This window comes from Perissodus microlepis, chromosome 23 (genome assembly GCF_051167445.1).
Source record: "Perissodus microlepis isolate ML-2025 ecotype Zambia chromosome 23, ASM5116744v1, whole genome shotgun sequence".
Lineage (NCBI taxonomy): Eukaryota > Metazoa > Chordata > Actinopteri > Cichliformes > Cichlidae > Perissodus > Perissodus microlepis.
The window spans coordinates 7484809-7510293 of NC_140482.1; the positions used below are offsets into that span (position 1 = coordinate 7484809).

The 25485-nt window shown below is 42.9% G+C and overlaps 1 protein-coding gene across 2 annotated transcripts in view; it reads right to left on the minus strand.

Moving 5' to 3' along the window:
* LOC146360907 (lysine-specific demethylase 6A-like) overlaps window positions 1-25485 on the minus strand; it is a 36943-nt gene that overhangs the window by 5261 nt on the left and 6197 nt on the right. Inside the window, exons 3-20 of one of the 2 annotated variants that reach the window (XM_084922583.1) lie at window positions 16144-16252; window positions 15868-15917; window positions 15292-15350; window positions 12165-12285; window positions 11851-11905; window positions 11099-11133; window positions 10202-10295; window positions 9994-10120; window positions 8774-8872; window positions 8405-8624; window positions 5805-5942; window positions 3807-3938; window positions 3613-3681; window positions 3415-3522; window positions 2482-2883; window positions 1217-2070; window positions 243-372; window positions 34-139 (exon numbers count right to left, since the gene is read on the minus strand). In XM_084922583.1, coding sequence (XP_084778709.1) covers window positions 34-139; window positions 243-372; window positions 1217-2070; window positions 2482-2883; window positions 3415-3522; window positions 3613-3681; window positions 3807-3938; window positions 5805-5942; window positions 8405-8624; window positions 8774-8872; window positions 9994-10120; window positions 10202-10295; window positions 11099-11133; window positions 11851-11905; window positions 12165-12285; window positions 15292-15350; window positions 15868-15917; window positions 16144-16252 — 2908 coding nt within the window. The remainder of the gene's footprint in view (window positions 1-33; window positions 140-242; window positions 373-1216; window positions 2071-2481; window positions 2884-3414; window positions 3523-3612; window positions 3682-3806; window positions 3939-5804; window positions 5943-8404; window positions 8625-8773; window positions 8873-9993; window positions 10121-10201; window positions 10296-11098; window positions 11134-11850; window positions 11906-12164; window positions 12286-15291; window positions 15351-15867; window positions 15918-16143; window positions 16253-25485) is intronic. The other variant, XM_084922584.1, reaches the window with a different exon arrangement.

Genomic DNA, 25485 nt, shown 5'->3' on the forward strand with positions numbered 1-25485 from the left:
ACACACACACACGTTTGTAACGGAGCCATTTACCCAGTTTGAGAGCTCCGGCCAGTCCTCGAATGACAGTGACGGGGTTGGAAGGGTTTGTGCAGAACTGGTGCAGCGGGGGGAAGAAAGCATCTCTCTTGTTCTCCAGCTGGTCCAGCCACAGGAAACAGAAAGTAATTATTTTTTTAATTCGGGCGCTAAAAACTGAAGAAATTTAAAATGTACTTATTTTGCTGATGGCTAATACTTACGTAGATGCTAGGTGTGGGAGGGTTGAGCTTGTCTTTGGGCAGGGCTGGTGAGGGTGGAGGTGGCAGGCGTGGCGGGGGGCACTTATCGAGGAGGATGCTGCTGTTGGACAGACCGTTCTTCCCCAGGTTTCTGCACATGCATAGCACACAAAACCTCCTCAGCCACAGCAGTGATGCAAACACTTCTCTCAAATTCCTTCTCAGCAATATCAGTGGTATCATTAGAACCTTGCAAGGTGTGATGGCACATTTTAATACATAAAATGTAAACTAAAAAAAAAAACAAAAAACAAAACCTCAAACCATTTATTTCCATTTGATGGAAGGTCTGTAATCACATGGAGGGCTCCGTTTAACTGAATAATATCTGCATGGCAACAAGACTGCCCAGTAGCCTTCGGTGTTGTTGACAGTTACATAATAATTTGCTGTTAGTACTGCAGTTACACTGCAATTCCACAGGGAGGAGACATGCTCAAAACAACCCACACAGCCCGGCCATCCTGCTCTCATTCTGCACAGGCAGCAAATAAAAAAATGGTCTTAAACTTTGCTACGATTTTGGAGAACATTCCAGACATGTTCCAAACATTAGGTTACATAATTGAAAACCCTTAAACGCTACATTTCAGCACTAAATTAGCTGAGTGAGGCACACACATTTTCTCTCATTTACACGGGAGCAGCTGCACATTTCCATTAGTACCTCAAACACACTTAACTCAGTGCTGTTCTTGCCAGAACATACTCAGCTCTAAGTCACTCTCAGTTTGTAAGATGCCAGAAAACTGGTGTTTTGCTAATGCACTTAAAGCCCCTGTCGCAGCCTGACTGCGTGTTCTTTGTGCATGCACCAAAAAACAACAACAACAACGACACCAATGCGATCGTTCCTGACGAGAGGAAAGAAGCGTGCAGTCTGAGTGCATCCGCAAGACTCCATAATGTGAAAGAAAAACAATGAGGCTTCTCACCTGCAGGCCTTCAGCACGTCTGTGGAGCTGGGGTAGATGGATATTGAAGACGACGATGACGACGACGAGGAGCTGTGTCCGTGCGGAGGCGTAGCTTTGAGACTGGTGACGGCAGGCGGCTCAGCCTTCAGCGGGCTCTGGGAGTCCTCGGAAATTCCTCCTTTGCTGTTGCCGTTGACGGCGGGTGCAGTGGCTGCGGTGCCAGCAGGACTGTGGCCACATGCCTGGGTGTGCTCTGAGGATTTGGGCGAAGGTGTGGCGGTGGATATGGCAGAGATGGGCGAGGAGGCAGCTGAGCTGCCCTGTGCGTGGGGGGTGGAGGGCAGGACGGCCGGGTGGATGTTGTTGATTTTCTTGTGGGAATCCGAGGTGGTGGATGCCGCGGGCACAGTCCCTTCTGACGGCCCCTCGCTCTCCTCTGGACCCTTCCCCCCTGCCAGCAGGGCAGATAGCCTAGGATTGTCTGCGCTAAGGCTCGGCTTGTCGCCGCCTTCTACCACTTTGCCGCCATCCGAGTGGATGTGATTGGCTAGGCCGTCCCCCTGCGCTGCTTTGCCATCAGCTGATGGCAGCGGCGACGGTGTGTTGACCTCAGAGTTCCCGTTGCCGAGGGACGCGGCTGTGGCGTTGCCATCTTTGGTAGCGGACACACTGGGTCCTGCTCCACCTGAGGTAGAGGAGTGGGGGAGGGAGGGCGGGGACGGGAGGTGGTTATGAGGCCGCGGCGACGGGGCATTAGTGGAATGTCCAACCTGATTGTTGGGGTGCGCGAGGGTGGTGGAGTTGGGGGTCTCGGGGTGAGAGAGGGTCCCCTCACTGCTGGAGCCATGTGGAACAGACCCCTTCTGAAGCCCCTGAAGGAAAAAAGAGCACAGCTGTTAGGAAGTGCACTCGTAGGCAGTAACCATGGACACGTGTGGCTGTAATTATGATGTGTAAGCTGGGCTTTTATACAGGCTCTGTGTCAGAGCCAGAAATGTGCCCATGTGGATGCACACTCACATGTGTATAAAATAATAATAGAAAACAGACATAAAAAAAATGAATTCAATAAAAATACAAATTAAAATGAATAAAAATGTAAGTAAAATATGGGCTGATAACTTTTGTCAATGGTTTCTGACAGCTTTCATGAACGTAGCTCTGTGGATTAAATCACGCTTTTATCTATTACTTAACACAGGAGCTGAGAGCAGAGCAGGCACCGTCACCAGCGCTGGAATAAAAAACAAAAGAGAACAAAGCCCATCAGTGAGGCGTCTCACCTGAGAGGAGTTTAGGTGCAGGGCCTGGCGCGGCATGGCGTCCTGTGTTTGCGTGTTTGTGCAGGTGTGAGGTAGCAGTGCTGCACCGCCGCTGCCGGCAGGTTGCAGGTAAGGCACGTCTCCGTTGGGTCCTGTGGGCGCGGGCCCTGGCTGATTATTATTACTACTACTACTATTACTACTACTGTTACTACTGTCACCCGCGGGGAGCGGGTCCGAGTGTCCGTGCGGCGCGGAGCCCACGGGCCCGTTGGCCAGTGGCTGAGGCGGACACGGTGGCCGGTGGGGTCCCAGGTGGGGCCGCATGGGGTGCAGGCTGGGGTTGGGGGAGGGGAGGGAGTTGGTAGTGGGGCCGTTGGGGAGAGATGGGCGCACCTGACCTCCTGAGGCGCTCTGTCTCATCTGTGAAAGAAAAATAAAACAATACTTTGAAACTGTCAATCATAATCGCCGGCGAGTGATTTATCACGTCTGAAAAACCAGACGGGTGAGCTGAGACAAACATGGAAGCAGCCAGGAGAAAACAAAAACAAACAAAAACAAACAAAAACATTCACCTCTGAGTGTTGAAACCTTCCACCACTGATGCGTGGTTTGGCACAAGATGCGATGGGTTAATGCCTCAACATGCCACAGCTCACCGTTAGAGTGATTTAAGAATAATGCTGTGGGGCTGGAGATCAGGCAGTGTTTACCCACTCTGGATTAGTGAGTTTATTTACTCTGCCATCACAGTTTAAAGCCTTTAACTACCGTGTTTATAGAAGCACCAGAGTCAGTGCTGATCTAAACCAAAAACATTCACCCGACCCTCGCTGTGAATTTCTCACGTTTTTTCTGCAGCGTTCTTGTAAACTAATAGGATAAATTCAAGACAAAAAAAGAAAAGCGATGCTGTTCATCACTTTGAATATGCTAGAAGTTGTTCAATACCTGGTGCTGGTGCTGCTGCATTATGGCGAGCTGAGCCTCCAGCTGTTCCAACATCTGGAGCTGCGGCGGCTTCAAGTTGGCCCGATTACTCCGTAACTGTTCCAACATCTGAAGACGGACAGAAAAAGTGAGAACCATGTGACACCTAAAAATAATGATGACCTTTTTTTAAGATAAATAGATGAAAATGTTGCTAACCTGTAATTTCTGTGGTGAGAGGTACCAGTTGGGGACTGGCTGTGCTGGATTACTGGCCCATGAATCACCCTGAGGTGAAAAAAATAAAAAGAAGCTGTATTAAGGTGAATGAAACTGGAATTACCGCCTCTGCCACCCCAGTTCAGTTCTGAGTAAACTCTGCTTACTACGAGGGAAACAACTGCCATATTTACCTTGGCAGGACCGGAGGCTTTCCTCCTCTTGGCTGGGCAGGACTGGTCGTCCGCTTGGCCAAGCGAGCCCACGTGAGGAGGCAGAGACTGACCCGAGCCCCCGCCCTCTGCACTGTGATTGGGCTTACAAGCCTGTGGGGGGGGGGATAATGGAGGGAGAGGCGCAGGCAAAAGGGAAACAAATCAAAGGAGAAGAAAAAAAGATATATAAATGGATGGGTAAAACAAAGAGGATTGGAGCAGAGCCAGACGAAAAGAAAGTCATGAAAGAAGATGGTGGTAAAAGAAAAAAAGTTAAGGGTACGGGAGGAACAGGAAGAACAGGAAGAGGGAAAGAGGGGGTTATGGAGACATGGAGATGGGGATTGTGGAAAGAGAGAAACAAGGGAGAGCAATAATGTGATTCTGCGTTAAAGCTTCAATGACAGATAAAGCAAAAAAAAAAAAAAAAAACAACATTCCTGTGTGTCTAAAGGCGTTGCGTCAAATCACAGCAACACCCTCCAGGTTATCTTTCCTGTTTAAAGGAAAGCTGGGAAAACACGTACAGAGGCTACAACCAAACAGCATCTACAGCGCTCCAACTGTCCTCATGGGAAAGACTTAGTATGTTCCCAAGTTTGGCGAGACATTGCAAGGCAGTAGCAGCTGTTTAGGGACACAGTGGCATAACTCGACCTTGGAAGCCAAAGGTTACAAAGCATTCACACACTGACAGCCTTTAATATTAGTTTGGAGAAAGCTCATGAGCCAGATGTGACTGTACGGCCTGCGGAACAAGCCATCGTTTTAGCATGCTGCGTTAAAAACAAAGCCAGATGACAAAAACGCAGCTTCGGTTTATTATTAATATCATTATCATCACTATTACTGAGCGTCAGGCTATAAAGTCACACCTGACCCAATGAAATCGGCTCATCCGAAGAATTTCGAACAAATTCATTCGCGCTCGAGTCGAGTATCGCCACGTCGGCTGCTAAAAGATCAACACATTCCGACAACGACGACCACACGCAAACACGGACACAGCAGAGCTACGGCTATCTACTGCATGACCGACGTGTTTAAATGAAGTGGAGGTGAAACACTGCAAGGTGCCTAAGGTCAGCTAATGAAGAGGGAAGGGGAGGAAAGGGAGGCGGGTGGGGAGGAGGAAGACGAACAGAGCCAATAGGAAGCCTGGGGACAGTCTACGGCAGCACGACCTCACCGATCACACCGAGGCAGGGTGAAGAAAAGCCCCCACCAGGGAAAAAACAAAACAAAAAAGAACGCATAAAACAAAAAAGAGAACGCATAAAAAAAAGAAAGAGGCAAAGTGTGTGTGAAGTAGAAACACAGCCACTTTACTTTTAATTAGAGCCCTTTAATCTGATCATGACAAGGGGTTGGGGGGGTGGAGGAGACTAGGGGTGGGGTGTAATCCCGAATACCATGTTAGATTTAGGAAAAAAAGGATTAAAAGAAGAAATAGAAGAGGAAAAATAATGAGAAAAAAAATCATTTATCGGATTTTTTCGGTTTTTGAATCAAACTGAGCGTGATGGGTGAAGCCATGTGACTGCTGGAGGCCAAAAAAACAAAGAAAAGAAAAAAGAAAAAAAGGAGAAGGGAGTGCAGCGGATGGATAGCACTTGGCTCGGTTTTGCTGTGAAGCGGCCGTGACCCCGTGAGCTTCTAGAAGTAGCCAATTGCGATAAGCTGCGACAAAAGAAGACTCGGAATGCAGTCGAAGTCTCCAATCGTGAGGGCAGCAGAGAAATAAAGGCGTTTTTATTTTGAGGGGTCGCCTTGTTATTGAGCTCAAGCGTTACCCATCATTATGTACGACAGTGCATGCGTGTGTGCTGCCCTGCAGGTGTGTGCGTGTGTGTTTCGAGAGCCTAAGTGTCTGAGTTTGGACTCAGAGGAAGGGAGGGGAGGTAGGAGGCGGGGGGAGGCAAGAAGAGGGGAGGAAGGAGGAGTGGGTGGGGTAAGTTGCTCTATCTGGTCTCTCACCTGCTGTGGTGCACTGCTCAGGCCTCCCTGCCTGGAGGTTAGCTCAGCTGGGATTGGCAGACTCCATGCCTCCTCAATAAGAGGGAGCATTTTACTTTTACTCTGTAGGCTACTGAGCTGGGGGTTACTCAACTGAGCCTAGGGGAATGGAGAACGACGTGAAAAAAATAAAAATAAAAAAATAATAAAACACAAGGCTTTTCTTTTTTACTTTTTTTTTTTTGGGAAAACGATGACCTCAAAACAAAGAAATGATTAGCAATGGTAAGTTGGCAGAGGTTAAAAATAAATAAATAAATAAAACAACAAGTGAAGCCAAGTTGAGAATCTGACAGTGATTATGCCAACTTGCACTGGTCTGGCTAACTCAACCCTACAGTCATGTCATTAACAACATGAGGAGGTACATTCAGCAACAGTGATCCCAAACACAGTCACAGTGTCCATTAAAACAAGCCAGCGGAGCTTGTCTTAATGCCATGAAATTATGCTATAGTAAACTGGGTGGTAATGTAACATTCCTTCATGCATATGTAAAGGAAAAAAAATGACAGCATAGATGAATAAATTAACGCATGAGATGCGGGGTCGCCCAGGTTTTAAATCTGCGGGAGGGCTGAGGGCCACTTCGCTCAGCTAACGTCAGCTGTCGTTAGCGCTAATCGTTCTCGAAATCCGTAAAAAGGAGACCTAATTATTTCTCAAAGGGTGTAGTAGGTTTATTCTTTGACCTCCGAAGTCTCTGTTGTGCTTGTCTAATCGCATCCCTTAGGAATGATTTAATTTAAACCTCAAAGGGATGGTAAAGAACAGCAAAAGGCAGAGAAGAAGATGAAGGTACTGGAGAAGAGCCCTTTAGAAACCACATGCGTTGCTATCCAAGTGCAAGGGAGTTTTAGGATTAGGAAGGTTCAGAAAAAGGGAGAGGCTACTAATGCTAAAGGGAGTCTACTACGAAGCCTGCACTGGTATCATTTTGTGTCTGTGGCGTTCACTGCACTGTTTTCTGCCCGTTATCTGCATGAGCCATGCCAAACAACTCCGGTGAACCCCAGAGCAGCTCCAACAAATTAAAGCAAACTTCAATCAGGGATAAAGTAGGTTACACGTCTTTTGATTGGTTGAAAAAAAACATGAAGCCCAATGATGCTTATTCACAGAGCACTTACAATTACAGGAAAAAGATTCTCCTCATTTCCACATAAATACCTTAAAAGTGAAAACATTAAACTTGGACATCCATTCATTTCTCGATACAGATGATCCAGTATTGCATATCTGTGAGGAGGGAAACTCTGAGCCTTAGCTCTTAACAGCCTGTGAGCCACTTTTACAGCAATAACTGCAGCTAAAGGTTTCGCCTTTTGATCAGTCTGGCTTAGCTTGGAGGAAATTTAAACTATTTCATTAAAAAGAATGCAATCAATCTCAAGATGCTGGTGAGCTTCCTCAGGCCCTTCCACAGCATTTCTATTTGACTTTGCATAAGACAGGAAGACAAACCCAGCCTCAGGAGGTCACAAGCCGGCCCCAAGCTTGGATAAATGGGATGGTTGTGTCAGGAAGAACAAGCCATCTTGGCCGATATACATCACAACAGAACCAAACCATGATACTACCACCGCTGTGCTTCACACTTTCTTTTGCACCGCTTCCCTTTCTTTGACCAAAACAATTAATTTTAGTCTCCTATGTCCACAAAACATTGTTCCAGCAGCTGTCTGGCTCACCCATGTGATCATCAGTAAACTGCATATGGGTAGCAGTATGCTTTATGGAGAGCGGTGGCTTTCTCCTTGTAGGCCAGCCATTAATATTACTGTTAATCAGCGCTCTGCTGTTGGTAGACTCAGGAACATGAGCCAATATGGGAGGCTCAACCTGTTTAGAAGTTAATCTGGGAACATAATTCAGGTTGCACAGGAACCAGACTATGAAGAAGCATAGAGGATAACTCTTCTTTACTGACAACAGCAGTCTGACTGCAGATCAGTCGAATCCAAACTCTTCTCAGATGGTTATGTAATCTCCTCTGGCCTGCTGAGCATCCACAGCTTTTTTTGCAAGGTTCTCAGAAAACTTGGTTCCTCGTGCAACAATTGTCTTCCTCAAAGACGTGTTGTGAAGATCAGATTCCTGTTTTGAAAATAAAAACAGGCCACCCCACCTCACCTGACTGCCACCTCACTGACTGAAATCACGAGGTTACTTGACACCCTCCCCTCACAGATATGCAAACTGGGATGTGCTTATCTGCTTTAAAGGCATTGTGTGAAAATCAAATCATATTTATGTCACAATGCAGAAACACAGATTTGACCCTAAAATGTAAAAACGCTAACTTTATCCTGCAATTGTAAGAAGGAAATCGCAACCAGCAGTTTCAGTAAGCGTTCTCATCTCAACATGCTACAATTAAAGCTACTCGACCGCCTAACCTGGGGAAAACCGTTTATGAAAACCTCACTGTTGCTGTTAGACAAATATCTTTGCACTTCTGTTAAATTTTCTTCAAACAAAATAATCCAGCTGACGCTATATACCCATCCAAACAGCCATTGCATGGTTGCTTCTTCTATGAAATCCTTCTCACCACCCACCTGCAGGCATTTGATGCGGTGGGTTAGCGCAGCAGTGTTGGTGCAGCCCTTGCTGCGAGTGGCATTGATGTAGCACTTGATGGCGTCGTGCGGCTGGTTGCAGGACTCATACAGCGTGCCCAGGTCCATCCAGGCAGCGGCGTGGCTGTGGTCCAGCTGCACGGCGCAGATGTACGCCTGCAGAGCGTCCATGGGCTGGTTCTGCTGCTGGTACAACACCCTGAGGACAGGGGCAGAGGGGGGAAGAGGGAGGGGAGGATGACGATAGAAGGGGGAAGAAAAATTATAATGATGATGCAGACAAAAATGGTTTTAAATATTTTTCTTTGTGAAAACAAGTAATAGATTACTTTTAAATACAAAAGTTACCCTATTGAGCACCAGGTGTCTGCATTGGCCTCTGATTTGTCTATGGATTGCCGATAAGACATGAAGGCATCCTGGACTTTCCCAATACTTGAGTAGCACCTGTGGAAAGACAAAGGCTGTCACGATATGGAAATAATATTCCAAAAATACATTCCTCTTTACAAATTCCACCCTTTAACATGCTTAAAGGGTAACACCAGCTGACACCTGGTGTTACCAGATCCATAACAGAACAAATACTTTCAATCAACTAGACAATGGCAATAAAGAAGGCTCACCCACAGAGTCATTAAGGAAATTAAAACATAAGGAGGATCGGAAAATGAAGCCCTCTGTGTAAAGTGGTGGTGGCAATTTCTGATTCTCCTCACCTCCATTACTAATCTGCTTTCGGCCAAAAAGTGACGACCAATACACAAAATGACGCGCCAAAAGAATGTGCCTCCCCTGATCAACCACCAAAGAGAACACAGTGCTGATATTGCCAAGCTATGGATTTAAATTTCACCTTCAATAAACCTTTTACAACACAGCCCAACTTCCCATGCTTTTTCTTAAGCCTTGATTTTAATCCACTGAGGACACAGACAGCTGAAAACCCAATTCTTAAGTAGCTACTCCTGTTCTAGTCCTGACGTTCGCTTCAAGTCTGCTGCCCGGGGTGCATGCATAGATGCTGAACTGGAATCTAAATTCTCAGTAGAGTAGTGTGTGGTCACAAACAAACAAACAAACAAACAAACAAAACAAAAAGAAAAAGAGAAAAATAAAAAGTGGAAAGAAGGAAGCTCTTCAGTCTGCGAGGGGGCAGCCAATTAGAATTAAAAGTAGCTTAAAAGGAGAGTAAAGTGAGCTAGAACTGCTTGTTTCAGACAGAGTATGAACAAGGAGCCCAAAGTTAATGGGGGTTATTTTTAACTGCTAATCATGCAAAGCCACTCTAATAAGGTTGAAAAATAAAAATATGGAGCTGGAAATACATGCCTAGGAGCAGCTAGCCAGCAGCATTAGCCACTAACGCATAGACTTCTGAGCTAATCAGAAAGGAATTGGGGCTTGTCCAGCTCAGCTGTCCAGGACTCACAAACAGCCCACACACTGCTTTTAGAGCCTCACAATCCATTATTTTATTGCTTTATTTCAGGAAAGCAGAGGTAAGGAGCACACTAGTATCAAACACTACAATCCTCTGTAAGCTGTTTTTCCAGTGTGCAGCATACCTGCCAAGGAAGTACCAGGACTGTCCAGAATTAGGGTCGGCCTCCAGAGACTTCTGCAGACACTGGATGGCATAGCTGTCCCTGCTTGCTCTGTCCCCGAGCTGCTCCACCGTGTGATGCATCCAGCCTGGGAATATATCCAATTACCCAACTGTGTGTTTGTTTTTAAGAAATATCAAAACTATGATATATCCTTAGAAAACCTTACCTAACTGCTGCAGGGTAGTGGCCTTCACCTGCGCAGGAAGATCCTCTGTCTGCAGAAGGCTCTCGTAAGCCTCCTTGGAAGCCCGGTATTTCTTCTGGATATGGGAAAAGGATAAGCGGAAGTGTAACAAGGAGTAAAAAAGTAAAAAAAAACTAAACAAAAACCAACACAGTTTAGACCTATAGCTTTTAGTTTATAGTTATAGTTTTTTATAGTTGCTATTTTGGCCGTCTTTCCATCTCTGTTAACCTGCAGCAGGAGACAGGAATGTAGTAATCATGCTGACTGCACTTCCCACCCTTCTTAATTTAGCCGGGGGTCTTTCACTGCAGCGGCGTGTTCTGACACAGCACAATTTAAAAATAATAATAAAATAAAATAAATAATAATTAAATAAATAAAAGCTAAACGCATCCCTGAGCTGCCGAGAGCTACTGTACCTCGCCAATGAAACCCACATAAAGACAGAGAGACAGAGAGAGGGAGACCACCAGCATACAAAAGAGGGGGAGACAGACTTTCTTGTTTCCGTGGCAACCCTGTCGATCGGCCGAGAGTAATCTCCTATCCCCTCCCGCGCGCCACCCACTCGAGCACCCTGCTCCATCCTCAATTTGTCAGCACGTAGTTCAAATTTTAAAAAAAGAAAAGAAAAAAAAAAGAAGAGAAAATAGGAAACAGGGCAATCCCCGGCATTCAGACGCCCTGCTATTTTTTACACCGCTAAGTCAAAGCTATTCGCCTCGCTGTTCCACATTCAATCGACATGCAGCACTTACACCCCCCCCTCCTTCTCAATTACTCAGCATAGATGGGGGGGTGGGGGCAAATCTAGTCTTGTACCCTTGAGAGCAAGCAGAGCTCAAGTGCAGGTCGAATCAAGCATCAAACACTTACCTGAATCTCATACAGATGAGCAATGTGGAACTGAACTACAAAAAGAGAGAGAGAGAGAGACAAGAACACAAGCGTGTTAGAGGTTACTCAACATTTCAAGAAAAACTGAGTCCCTCCTCAGTGTGTTTCCAAAAGTCTTTGGAAAGTAGTGCTGAGCTGTCAATAAAAAAGAGGTGTCAGAAACCCGAGGCTGGCCCAGTCTACATGAACAGAGCAGGTAGGTAAGCTGTGCTCCTGGCAGCACCTTCCTTTGTCTGGAGCGCTGCAGTGTCTGATCTAAGCTGCCTGAGTGACTCTCAGCAGATGGAGAGGGAGAGAGAGGGAGAGAGAGAGTGGAGAGGAGGGAGAGAGAGAGAGAGCACGAACAAGCGAGAGAAAGAGAGAGGGTGGGGGGTGGGGAGTAAGATGGGGGCTGCCCTTGCTACGTATGTGAGCGAGTTAGAAAAGCAGTGAGGGGGGACACAAAGAAGCAAAGGCAAACAGCGGGAGCCTGGACAAAAATGGATATTGCTATCACCAAGGTAACAGGTAGCACAGCGGGCGAGATGAGATGGGAGCAGCATATCAAATAATTCCAGTGCTCTAAGTAGACTGAAGCAAAACCACCGGTCTAACGCTGCGTACAGAAGGATGGTGAAAGGAGAAAAGATGGAGGGGAGAGCTGAAAGAATAAAAAGTAATGATGCATATTCACAAAAGCGGTTAGATACAATTAATAACATAATACTCAAATAAATAGAAAAGGTGCTTACTTTCAGCTTTGGACAAAGTGCAGGGGTTGGAGTCAATCAAAGCCAGCTGAAAATGCTGTGAGAGAGAAATGAGTACACAGAATCAATCACTTATTCACTCTTATATTTGTCACTAGCTGCCAGCTTATTCAGGCACTGAATGGGAGCTCCCATCCTTTTTGTGTCGTGCTCTGCTCGCTCGTTTCACGCTTCAAGGTCAGCTTGAAGTGTGAAACTGCTGCTGTTGAGAAAATCCACCTTTCCTTTTGTTCGCTTCATCGCCGGTTCTCGGGATTCGTTCAAGAGTGATGCGCGACTCTTTAAGCTGCACGTACCTTTAGGCTTGACTCGTAGTCTGTGTTGACCTTGAACATGAGACCTAGGCGCAGGTGGATCTCCTTAGCCCGGGAGAACCCTGGGTCAATGTACAGCACCTCCTGGAATGCTTTGATCGCCCTGTGGGAGAATTAAAAGGAAGCGGTGGCGGGCGAGGGGGGGGGGGGGGGGGGGGGGGGGGGGGGGGAGAGAAGGGTGATTAATAAAAACATTTAGATTCAGAGAAAAACTTGAGGTATTAGCAAAAGCTGATCTCCAACAGCAGCTGCTTATTCCAGTCACGCTGCAAGCGTGCCATCTTCTACTGAACACTAAAGATGCTTCTTCCCTGGAAACTGAGAACGCACCCTGTTTGTTAAGCTTTTTATTGTGTGTATTGAGTGTAAGCAATCTAAGCTTTTATTTAACGCTTTTTGAGGGTTTCTATCAAGCTCCAAACTGACCGGAAATGTGTTAAATGACATTTCATGATCAACAAATTCAGTAGTCATTTCTATGCGAATAGTATGTCAGCTTGCGACCTAAATGACACATTACTTCCTGTGTGGACACCCTTTAAGCCGCCACTATACCCGCCACATTGGTCGTTTCATGCGCCGCAGGTTACATCATCACACATTCACCACTTCCACAGTGCGTCTTTGTCTCATCTCCTGGTTCTGTCAGAGGTTTCTTCCTGTTTAAAGGGAGTTTTTCCTTCCCACTGTCACCAAGTGCTTGCTCATGGGGGTCACCTGAGTGTTCAGATTCTCTCTCTACTATTGTAGGCTCTCTACCTTACAATATAAAGCACCCTGAGTCCTCTTCAATAAGCAGTAAAGACCGTTTCATATAGAAAACCGACCAAAGACTGAAGATTTCTTACAACAGAGCATACTACTCCCTTCACAGAACCGCCCAAAGTGGCTGTAAACAGAACAGATGCAGATCTGTGCAAGAAGACAATTATCTCTGAGTTAGTTCTCCAGCTCTCAACTGGCCGCTTCATTCAATGGCACCAGTGAGAGTCAGATAATGATGATTTGTGATGGTAAATAAATTCAAATAGTAGATAAACGTGCATTAGACGACAGTATGTACCACTGGAAACAACAAAAGAAGCAAGTGGTAAAAATGTCCTGACATCTGAAAAATGTCTCTGAAAACAAAACGTGTTGAAAACAATGCCTCAGTGGAATTTGCCTGCAGCTGCTAACAGCTGGATTTGCTGATGTCTGCATCTCGAAGAATCTAATTTAGCTGATTCTTATTGGCAACTCAGCCAGAACAGAGTCTCTCTTGCTGGCCGTGGCGTTGCTATGGAAACAAGATAGGACAGCTCACCATCAAAGGCAGATTTTCAGCTGGTAAACATATACAGACTACAACTGAGCTGTGTAATCACAGAGGCACGCTTCTTTGGATAGCTCCCTTGAATCGTTGCGCTCACTGTTGGTGCTGTTTGAAAGTGCCATCTTCTGAGGCATGCAAGTTCTGTCTTGCATCAGTAGAGCACACCAATATTTTTAATTTTAATATTTGAAATTGCTCAAATACTTTACACTGATCATAGGTGTGCTGCTGCCAAAGACTTCACAGATTTGGTGTGGGTTTAATAAATGAGCAGTCGGTGGATTGGATCACTTTTGAGCAGTATTTGTAGCCTGCTTGTAGACAGAGTATTACTAAGTGACCAATCACATATGGGAATTCTTTGGCTGCATGCAGGTCAACAGTCCATGTGGAGAACAAAGGAGGGATTTATTTCCTGAGATACATCTTAAAAGCAGTGGCTGTTGTCTGGTGATGTCGTTTTATGATGCCGTTATCATGAGGTGGGTATCGGCTTCCTCTGTTAAGCGAGGCTGTCTGCTATAGGCTCTGTGTGTGCTCATGTAAAAAGGCGCGTTCCACGCATCACATGACTATTCACTCTAGTGACGCAGAAAACTCAGACTTTAAGCTCAACCAAGCTTGCCAACCCGTTAATCTGGCTTCGTGGTACACCCCTCAAATGTCCTAAAACACACTTACAAATTGTCCACAGAGGCTGAGTTAGCAGAGTAGCTGATAGATTCACAAATTGGTGCAAACCATTCTTTATCTAAATCCAGCTAACAGGCATATCCATAATCTAGGCATGAGAATGGCATTGATTGTCTCATCTAACGGGTCCCTGAACGGCCCACATGCGGTCAATGTGAAATTAGGATTCAAATGTAAATAAGTTTACATCAGGCACCAAACACACTTTGATAAACTCCCCAACAGAGAATGGATTACTGGTTTTTGCGATTTATCCTCAAAAATCACAAAAACTTTGTTGCTTTTATTTTGATGGTGACTATTTTGGTTTTGAAGTTTACAGACGTACTTATGTGCAAGTGAACGCAGCTTGACCGATATTTATGAGTTTATGAGACTGCCACGATAATACACTCAGTGAAAAACAAAAGAATATCATCATTTAAAAAACATCCTACGAACACTATGTCGGCTGATTTTGTGCTTGCATTTAATTTATACCATGTCACAACTATTTCACTCTGAAGCTGCTGCCTGAATCTAGTGTTAACAAGTTCAGCTCACTATAAAACAAGGATGGAAAACACCCCTCTTTTTTATTTGCACTAATAAAAACTGCTACCCGCAAGCTACAATCACCTGTGAAACCTCGTTTAGTTCTTCGTTTGCTTTTTGCTTTTTTTTATAAATATGATTATTGCAAATTGCCTTGAAATATTTTGACATAATTTTGAGGTTATATCACCCACAATAGCAAACAACAAAACCTACCTACCATCAAGGTAACTACTGTATCTTATCAGCCTACTAGTCCAATAAGCCACATGAAATCTGTTTTTAAAAAGTGTAATTTTTTTTTTTTTAAAGGCAAACATTAAGAAACAACAGTATTTTTTCTTGTTTAGCTAATATCCATCCACTTATGCTCAGCATAATGCAGTGTGACATTTTCCCCATCTACCACAGCCCCGATGTGATTTTCTCTTTAATCCAGAACAACCCCAGAAGAGATTCACAGTGCATTTATTACATAAATAATAATGATCTCAGCAGACTCACCCTGTGTCTATTCAAATGAAGAAATAATATTAATAATAATGAAAAAAAGAAGTTGCCACTCACCACTGAAAGGCATTATAGTGGAAGTAGACCATTCCGAGGCCATACAGAAAGGCGGCATTCTGGGAGTAAAGACAGAAAGGTGAGCAATTATTTAGCTACCAAACAATGCAGTGTTTTGGTTTTTTTTAACTATAGCAAATCAACCTACCAAATTACAGCAACCCAAAGGGTACTAAACTTATGTGAAGATTTGCTAATGTGCTACTAAAATGGACAGAATAAATCAGACGTCAGTGGGGTGAAAAAAGAAACTGGTGGCTAACTGATTATATAACACTGCAGCACCTGATAGAATTTGATTAAAAAGAACAAAAACAAAAAACAAAACTAGAATTTAGGTTCACCGCCAAGTGTCAACTTTGCAGGAAACGGTGAAAATGACTGACATGAAACCTGAAACCGCATCTTACGCCAACATCTAACCCAGCTGAGACCAAACGTGCTTCCGGTGTATGTGTGGGAAGTGTGTGTGTGTGTGTGTGTGTGTGTGTGTGTGTGTGTGTGTGTTAGAGTGAAAGAAGGTGAGAATATCACAAACAATAAGGGAAAGTGAACGTGTAGGCCTGCGTGTCTTACCTTCCAGTAGTCTGACTGTAAACTGTAGTACCTCTGGTATGCTGATAATGCTGTAAGGAGATGCAAACAGAGATTTGCGAGAGGAAATGACCAAGCAGCAAGCTGGAGAGGTTTGTTCTTAGAGGAACAATAACTACTGTGCTTAAAAATGTGAAACGTACTCAAAAGGCATGACAGCTGAAATAGAAATCATTTATTCGACCAAAACAGTGGCAGGAAAAAAAACAAAGAGCGTATAACCCACTTGAGTGCAGGTGAAGAGAAGAGATGACTCACCTTTCGGATAATCCTCCAAGAGGAGGTTGAAGTGGCCCAGCTGGCAGAATAACTCAGGGTCCACTTTGCCCTCGGCCTTAAGGATGAGTGAATCGTAGCACCGAACAGCCTGGAGGGAACACAAAAATAACACCGGCTCAATTCTGTGTGTCGCATGCAAACATCCACGTCTGCAAAGAAAAGAAGCGTGGTGTAAGAACTTTACAAAGTCACAGCGTGGCTGACGTCAGCTTCCAAAATCTCTTCTGCAGATAAATATCAGGTTAGGATTTCAGCTTGCTGCAGAAGAAAGCTTTTGCAGTATATCTCGTAGAGATCTGTCCGGCCTGTGGGAGTACAGAGGCCGCCGACTCTGAGCTCCACATCTGCCGGAGGTCTTTAGCTCTTACATTTACTGCATATGTACATTAGGGCTGGAAACCAGATGAAATGATAACAATCAGGCATGGTCAATATAAAGTCAACAGAACTAAGTCCATCCTTGTTTTGGCAGACATCTGGAAAGGCCAATGGCAATAAGAACAGTGCTGAACCGAGCCGAGCCAATCATGCTTTTGGAATAGAATAAAGCCAGGTCAGGATAGGCTGGCAGCTAATGTTTGGGCTGCTGTTGCTGTACACACCAGAATGTTAGGAGTGTGAGTGAGAAAAAGACCAAATAACAATGGACAATGCTAATGACAACCCAAGCAACAGTAGTACTGTACACAACAAACAAGACTTTGCAGTCCTGGACACCAAATACTGATATTTTATTAAATAAATGAAAACACTTTGGGAATGCTATGAACAAGAGAGCTAATCTCATGCACCTAAGTCAGCTGACCAAACTTGCATTAAATCAGTTCAACCCAAAAAAACAAATCATCCAACACTGGACACACTTAGCTTGTCAACTGTACCTCGTAATTTAGAGCAAGCTAACGGCTCAATCACACGAGTAAAAACAGAAGCCTCCTTACATCTACATAGAGCTGGGCGATATAAGATTTTTTCATATCACGATATGTTTTTTTCATTTCAGGCGATAACGATATATATCACGATATAAGCCAAATAACTATATTTGTAAGATTTAAATGTAAATAAAAGTAAAATGTAAATAAAAGTAAAATGTGAAAATAATCAGCAGCTTGTTTTGATTTAAATATTTATTTCCCATAATAAGTTCAACAGGGTCGATGTACTTAAGGAACATGAGACTTTTTCAGATAAATAAAGGCAAATATTGCAAACTACACTAAAGGCAGCCGCTAAAGCGTTTAAGTTTCAAAATAGAACAAACAAAACAGACTGCTAAATTGTCAATTCCACTTAGAAACAAAATATTAATTCTAAAAATAAATCTTAGTTTGTTTTACAGAAGAACAGACAAAATTGACTAACTTTTGTCAATATCAAATAAACTGAGAACTAAAAGGAAATTCTCAATCTCTCCTTGTTGTATAGCTTAGCTTTTCAAACAGTTTTAACAGTTACTTTAGTCTGACAAAAGCCGAATGACGAATTAGCGCTTCCAGTCAGAGATTGAGCATGCACCGTTTTATTGTATTTCCAGACTTGCTTTCGGCACAATTTACAGTGCGCGCTACTCTGTTTTTTGTCAGACTTGAAATAGCCGAAATACCTCCACACTACGGAACTTCTATGGCCCTTCCGTTCGACAATCTCTCCCGCATTGGAACCATCATCTGTTTTCTCTTCGGTAACCTTCGGTCACGCTCTCGGTTGATTTCTCTAGTCGGCACACTCATTTCCTCCATTACCTGGGCGGCATGGCGGCTGGCTGCTTCCCAAACAAATACACATGTGCGGCTTGGCACTTGTGCTGTACGTAACAAGTCACGTGACGTGACGCTGCGGCTGTGATTGGTTCGGCTCTGCGCTAGTTAATTTGGATTGGCTGTTCTTCTTTTTTCTTTTTTTTTTTTAAGAGGACAAGAGAGATGAGGCCTATCGCAATAGTTTAATTTTTCTATCGAGAAAAAGTTATTTCCCAATACATATCGTTCTATCGCCCAGCTCTACATCTACATTAAAACAAAAAAAAAAAACAAAAAAACACACAACTTCCTGGTGACTGTTTTGAATTTTTTCACGTTTCGTGACAGATCACAGCTTATGGTGGTGTTGATCTGAAGGTGATTGCACAGGTTGCCTTGTATGAGGCAACCTTTCTGCAAACAGTTGCAGTCTGATTTGGACTGACTGCAATTGCTCTCACAGAGATTGTTGGAAGGTTTACAAAGAATTGCTGTCTAATTTATGAATGCAGACCAATTTGCAACATGGTGCCATCCGTTTGAATGAGTCCTTAAAATGAGCACAACTTGAGGGGACTCGACTCAGCTGGCTGGATTCTGGTTCTATTCCTACAGATTTCTGTTTATGTGAAGAACAACAGATGATGATTTTTGATCATTTATAACAGTTAATTGTTGTATTATCAGAACCAGAATGCATATATAGCTGGCAACTTTAACCCTGTGTTATGGCATCATTTATAGCCAATTTAGTGACAGTGTTTGGTGTGCTTCTTTTTTCAGAGGGAAAAAAACCTGAAGTGAGATAACTTTATCTAACTGGATATTGACAAAGTTTAACTTTAAGGGCATCATTTTCTGTTGAAAAAAATGTGATGGACTGCACTGCAATACTCATCATATCCATCCATCTACCGCCTTCCACTTATCCGGGACTGGGTCGCGGGGGGAGCAGCCTAAGCCCAGACCTCCCTCTCCCCAACCACCTCCTCCAGCTTTTCTGGGGAACACCAAGGCACAGGAACAGTTCACCCTGCCCGGGACAGGGTTACCAGGGGCCTGCCCTGGAGCCAGGCCTGGGGAGGGTGCCCGAGGGCGGCCGGGCACAGCCCGAAAAAGGGACATGGGCACATCCTCCTGCAGGCCCACTACCCGCAGGAGGCGCCGTAGGGGTCGGGTGCAATGTGTTCCGGGCGGTGACCAGGAACAGAAGGCCCTGGCGGACTGATCACCAGCAACCAAGAGTAGTCATCATATCGCAAAATGTAAAAATGACAACATCATCATATCGCAGGGTGTCTAGTAATTCTAACTTCTAGTTTTATCTACATTATTTATTTGGAACTGACCAAAAAATTCAGTTTTTCATTTAGTTTGTGTTCTTCTATAACACCTGAAGCTTCTGACTGGTCAGAATTAAAAATTAAATCAAATATTTTAACCAAAAATTAAATTACAACTTTGCATCTCAGGAGAAAACAGGGACCTTAAAAACTGGCATAAATAATGACTCGATTTATATCAACTGACATGAAAAGAATTATCATGATAAGATTGGAAAGATAAGATGATAACAAACATTCATATGTTATCATCTCATATTACTTCTTGTTGTGATGGCATTATTAATTAGGGCTGTTCGATATAACGATATATATCGGATGATGATATAAAAACATCTATGTTTCCTATTACGCTATCGTTTGTTTCGTGGTGTCGCAAAATAAACTGTTTACGCTGTTATTGCTCTCCAGTTATCCATCCGTTTAACTGTGACCATGAAGGAAGTCCGAGCCATGAAAAGAAATCAAGCACATGTTGTCCATTTCCCCTGCTGCACCAGGGCAAACAAACACAACCCGTGACCTCGCCTTGCACATCGTTTCTTTGGTGCCACACTGAGATCGCATCAAAGATGGCCCAGCTGGTGCTCGACGCCGAGCGTGGCAGCCGTTCTGCCACTCCGAGCTGAGGAGAGCCAGCTGCTCAAGTAAGAGAAACTAAGAATGCACTTCCAAGCATATGCAGAAGGAGGGAATGTTTTATCTCTCGTCTTTGTGGACAGGCCCGTTCAACCACAGCTTTTAAATGGAGAAAGAACTACCAAACACACTGAAAAAGGACCTCTGTTTGCCTTTGTTGGGTAGCACTGCCATTTCCAAGAAGCAGTTATGTAATCAAAAGCTTTTATTTTACACGGTTATCATTGTGATGAAAGACTGAAGGAGAAAATGCAGCAGCAAACACCATTAGGGAAAGAAAAACAGAGCAAAATGTGAAGAGCGACAACAGCCGAGGACAGATTTACAGCAATAATACTTGAGCACGTTTGGCTACGTCTCAAGACTTTTCAGAGAAATTTTGAGCATAATATCTTTTTATTTTTGTAGTTTAAATGTAAGCATGAGGTTTTCTAAATCTCAGCCTTGCAGATAAATTACTTGCTGTCTTTTCTTCAAAATGAGGAGATGTCATCAGAACTCATATTAGCAATTCCTTTGAAAACCAAAATTCTGAAAATGCATCAGGACTTGTTCTTGTCAGTACTGTAAGCAGTCCGGGGAGTGCATATACTGAAGCTACAAGTCTTCCAGAAGCATACACTGACAAGTGCGAGTCTACCCTTATATACTGAAGAAAGATGCCCACAAGCAGAGGAAAAAATAAAGGTGGAAGATGGACACTAGTGCAGCTGTTCCAATTGCATCGCCACAACTTATTGACAAGAAAAACATTAAGAGTCTGGTGGTAAGTGATTCACAAAAGGCATTATGCAAACAACGCTATTGTGCTTTCCAGACCAGGGAGGAAAAACTTCCAATTAACTAGAAGCACCTATGGGAGAATAATGAGCCAGTCATCAGTCAGGGCCAAGAATGCTGGAAATCTGCCGATTGCAGTCCCTGGCTGGTCAGTTGGCTTGATCTTGCTCAAGAACAAGACCAACTAAGTCTTGGGTTTGAGTAATAATTCTCCAGGCTTTCTGCAGCTCTATCAAAATTTTTCATTGAGTTTTTCATTCATTTTTCAGATGCCTAACTCAAGAGATTAGCCAGTGTTTTGTCTACACATAACTTTGTAAAGAACCAATATTACATTTCATCTTTAGGCACTTTGTTTCTAGCAAATTGTTCCAAAAACATATCACTTGTTCACCTTCCTTTGACTCTAAGAAAAATGCCAAAGATAACAGTTTGACAAACATAAAGCTGAGTTTTTTTGTTTGTTTTGAGCTATAAGACAAATACTTCACATATCTTATCATGATCTTCAGTGTGTCCTTAAAAACGTTGAGAAAACCAGACAAGTGACAGCCAAAAGAAGAAGTGACAGGCCTAAAAATCTGTTTACAGCAGATTAACAGTATCTGAAAGTCATGTCCTTAAGAAACAGGAAAAACATCCAGGAAAGACCTGACACAAGACCTGAGAGATGCATCTAGCCCTTTAGTAGATCATCTACTGTTCACTGAATCCTAATCACAAGTGGTCTCAGTGGAAGGAAGGGAAACAGGGAGAAAAAGAAAGTACGCCAAATTACACAACAACTGGACTGAATATCAGTGGCAATGGGTCTTATGGAGTGATGAACCCAAATTTGACATTTTTCAGCATGACTTGATCCAAAACACACTGCCAATGCATTAAAAGCATACCAGGACAGAAAAGCACACAGTGAACACTATCAGTCATGGACTGGCCTCCCCAGAGTCTGAACCGCAACATCCAAAGACAACCTTTGAATGTCCTTCAAGGAGCTTGGAGAACTGTTCCTAAAGACTGCTTAAAGAACTACAAGAAAAATTGCCTAAGAGAGTTCAGAAGAATAAAAGTGGTCACACCAAATATTGACTTTCAAGTTTGTACAATTCTAACAAACTTCTTTACTGTATTTCTATGCATGTTTGATTAAAGAGGAGTGGCAGAAGTCTCACGGTGTGGTGGTTAGCACTGTTACCTTCCAGCAACCTCAAATCCAACCTGAGGTCTTTTTGTAGAGTCTATGTATTCTGTCCAGCTACTCTGGCTCACTCCTACAGTCTTAACAACATGCATGGAGCTAGACAAATTAGTCATTCTAAAATTGCCTGTAAATGCCAGTGGTTACCATCTCTATGTGTTGGCCTTGCAAAAGATTAGCAATTTTGTCTAGGGTGTTTTTTGCCTTTTGCCCTGTAACAGCCTCCCAACAACCCTCAATTGGATAAGATGAAGATAATGGATGGAAATACTGAATATCAAATATTTGTACAATAGATTGAAACGTGGATATTCATTTTCTTCCATTTTAAAATTGATACCAAACTGCTACAAAAAACAAAACAAAAACAAAACGATAGAAGCAAAAACATTGCTCATCTCAATTGGACTTCTGTACCAGAAATGTACGGTCAACATTTGTGTTGTTGCTGTGGGACAAAATTTAAATGTATAAATGTGTGGGTGAAAAAGTAGAGGAAAATCTCAAGTGAATAAGTAGAGAAAGAGAAAATGCAAGTGCTGCGATGCACGTTTATTGCAGGCCAAAGTTAAGGAAGTAAAACCTAATTATACTTTGTAACATGATCATCTGATTTGGGATCACTGAAGGCAAGACTTTCAAAAAAGGCTGACTGTTGGAGCATGAATAGCAGGAGGGTTCAGCTGCCGTCATACATCGGATCGTTTTTCTACACAGCAGCTAGAGTCACATCTGCATTTTGATCATAAATAAGTGAGTAAACATGGTTTAAAATTGTTTTTAACAGTGGACACCCGATGAACTTGATCCTTGAGCTCTAGGGTGATATGTGAGGAAAAACAAACAACAGAAAAACATGTCAGTCTAGGAGAATCTCTGACAACATTTATAACCACTGATCACAAAGATCAATGCACATTTCAGAGTTCAGTTCTTCAGAAATGACTGGCCACGGTTATTTCAACAGAGATGGAGAAAAAAAGTGATATGGTCCTGTGAGCTATGAAGGTAATAAGAATATTATGCTGAATTATGGTGGTTTTGAATGTCCTGGATTTTTTTTTTTCTTTCATTCATTTATTTTGAATGAATATTCAGGGTCTACCCTAGGTTTCTGGAGGGCTAAGGCGCTGCAAGGAGGGAATGCATTAGCTTCTTCAGACTTTTTGAAGTTATCATCTGTGACAGCCGATTTTCTGCTTTTCATCATGAATTTATCCCCACCATGGCAACAGAACATGTTGCAGGAGCCATTGCAATCTTCTCCAGGTTAAACTGGGCTATTTGAGCACTTTTGAAAACAGTCTGAAAACACTCGCTAACTGTACAACATTAACGCTACAAAAAAAAAACAAAAAAAACAAAAAAAAACAAGACCTCTACTTAAAAGCATTACCTGATCAATGGATAGTCTAGTCCCTTCATATTCCACAACCTTACCTTTTATGGTTACAGTGGTCCCTCGCTATAACATGGTTCACCTTTCGCAGCCTCGCTGTTTTTGCAGATTTTTTTTGTGCAATTTTGCATGCGGTGTGTTTGTTTTGTTTTTTTTACAGTGCATTGTGTTCTGCGTCCTGATTGGCTGTAGACCATTGTCAGTCATTCTCCTCCGTGCCGTGTCTCCTGTACAGTACAGAATGGTTTCAGCTAGGGCTGGGCCATATCATACCGTTTACGGTAATACCAGTATAATGTTGGGCAACGATAAGAAAATGAAATATCGTGATAGAATATGAGTAAAACGCGCATGCGCAGTGCCTTTGTTTTCATACGCACATGGCAGAAAAAGCATGGCGGCAACAGAGAATGAGAAGGGTGAAAGTGGATCGTTGAATGAAACTGATGAACCAGAATTGGTTTGTAAAAATGCTGCAACTTCAACGGTGTGGAACTGGTTTAGCTTTCGTCCGTCAGATACACAACAAAACACTATTTTCGGTAGAGCATGCTAGCGGGCCGTCGTTATTACCGTGTTTTTTGAAAAATACGGCACACTTAAAATCCATCCTTTGATTTTTCTGAAAATCTACAGTGCCCCTTATAATCCCGTGTGCCTTATGTATGAATTCTGGTTGTGTTTACTGACCTCTAAACAATTTTATGTGGTACACGGCGCTCGAAAATCTGTCAAATGTTTTAGTATAACTTTGCTAAGCCACGAACCTGCGTCGCTTGATGGATTGTCGGAGCATTACGGCTATCGTAGGCAGGAGCCTCGCGGAGTGATACGTACTGTGCTTCAACATAATATTACCGTATTGTGTGTGTATAACCTCTTTTTAGGTTTTGTGGATATTATACATGGTTATGCTGAGGATATGTCGGCCAATTTCCACTGGAAATGCCTTTTGGTTAAACTGTCAGCAAGGAATTTGCACTGTTACATTTTTATATAACTTTAATGCACATAAAAAACAGCTGCTTGTTTAAGTGAAAATACATTATTAGTGCAAAAAACAAAACAAAGTTGTGGAGTTGTATTTTGTCTAATGTCAATTATATCGTCAGTTATATCGTTATCGCAAATTTTCAAATGTATATCGTGATAAATATTTTTGGTCATATCGCCCTGTTCTAGTTTCAGCTTGTTAAATTTACATAAATCTTTGATCGCTAGCATTGTGACTCTGAAGTGCTGTAGTGTATATTTGTACGTTTTCTCCCCAACAAACACAATGTCGACGAAACGTTTTGCACCGTAAAAGGCACCTGTGGATGCCTTTGGTTTCATTCTATAATACTGGGCTGATTTTTCGACCAAGGTTTTAACTTTGAGAGTGTTTAAACAAGAGAGAAAAGTGTAAAAATGTTTGTGCCTGTGAGAAAACTGTGTAGTGAGGGGTTTTACAGCCTTAAAACATCTATAATAGCTGTAAATGATAAAGTTGTATACATCGCGGATTTCACCTATCGTGGGTTATTTTTAGAACGTAACTCCCGCGATAAATGAGGGAACACTGTACTGATACAATAATAGTAACAGTAAGAATAATAATATTTGGTGTAATTATTCAATCTACAGAGATTCAAGACTACACTGCAGACAAATTTTAAAAAAAATCAGTAGTCGGCACCAGTACCTGTACTATTGTTTGATCATCCCACGTAAATAAACTTCTCTATTAAAAAAGTGGTTATAAGTCACAGACATGATGGTAGTTGTTTATTTCTAATGTTAACATTATATTTTGTTGACAGGACACAGACTGAAATGTTAGAATGGTTGTGGAGCAGCCTGACCATGAGGAATAATGTTAGGTACAATGTGTTAGCTTTACAGCTAATATAGCGTTTATATAACATTAAACACTGCAAACATTTTAGTCTGGCTCAATCAAAGCTAAATAAAAAGAAATGAGGGGTGGCTCAAGAGTTTAGTACAGTGTATCTATAAGAGCTAGGCAGTTAATTAAAAATGAACAAAAATCACAGTCAGAATCTGACATAATTTTGCACTTGCATTTATTTATTTTTTTTAAACTTCTGTTAATACTTCCCCCACATTGTATTCACATACTGTCCTCTTAAAAAAAACATACCATCACCTGTGATTTCACATGACTCCGTGTGAATGCATTTTGGATTTAGGAAAGCAGACATCAGACGTAGTATGGTG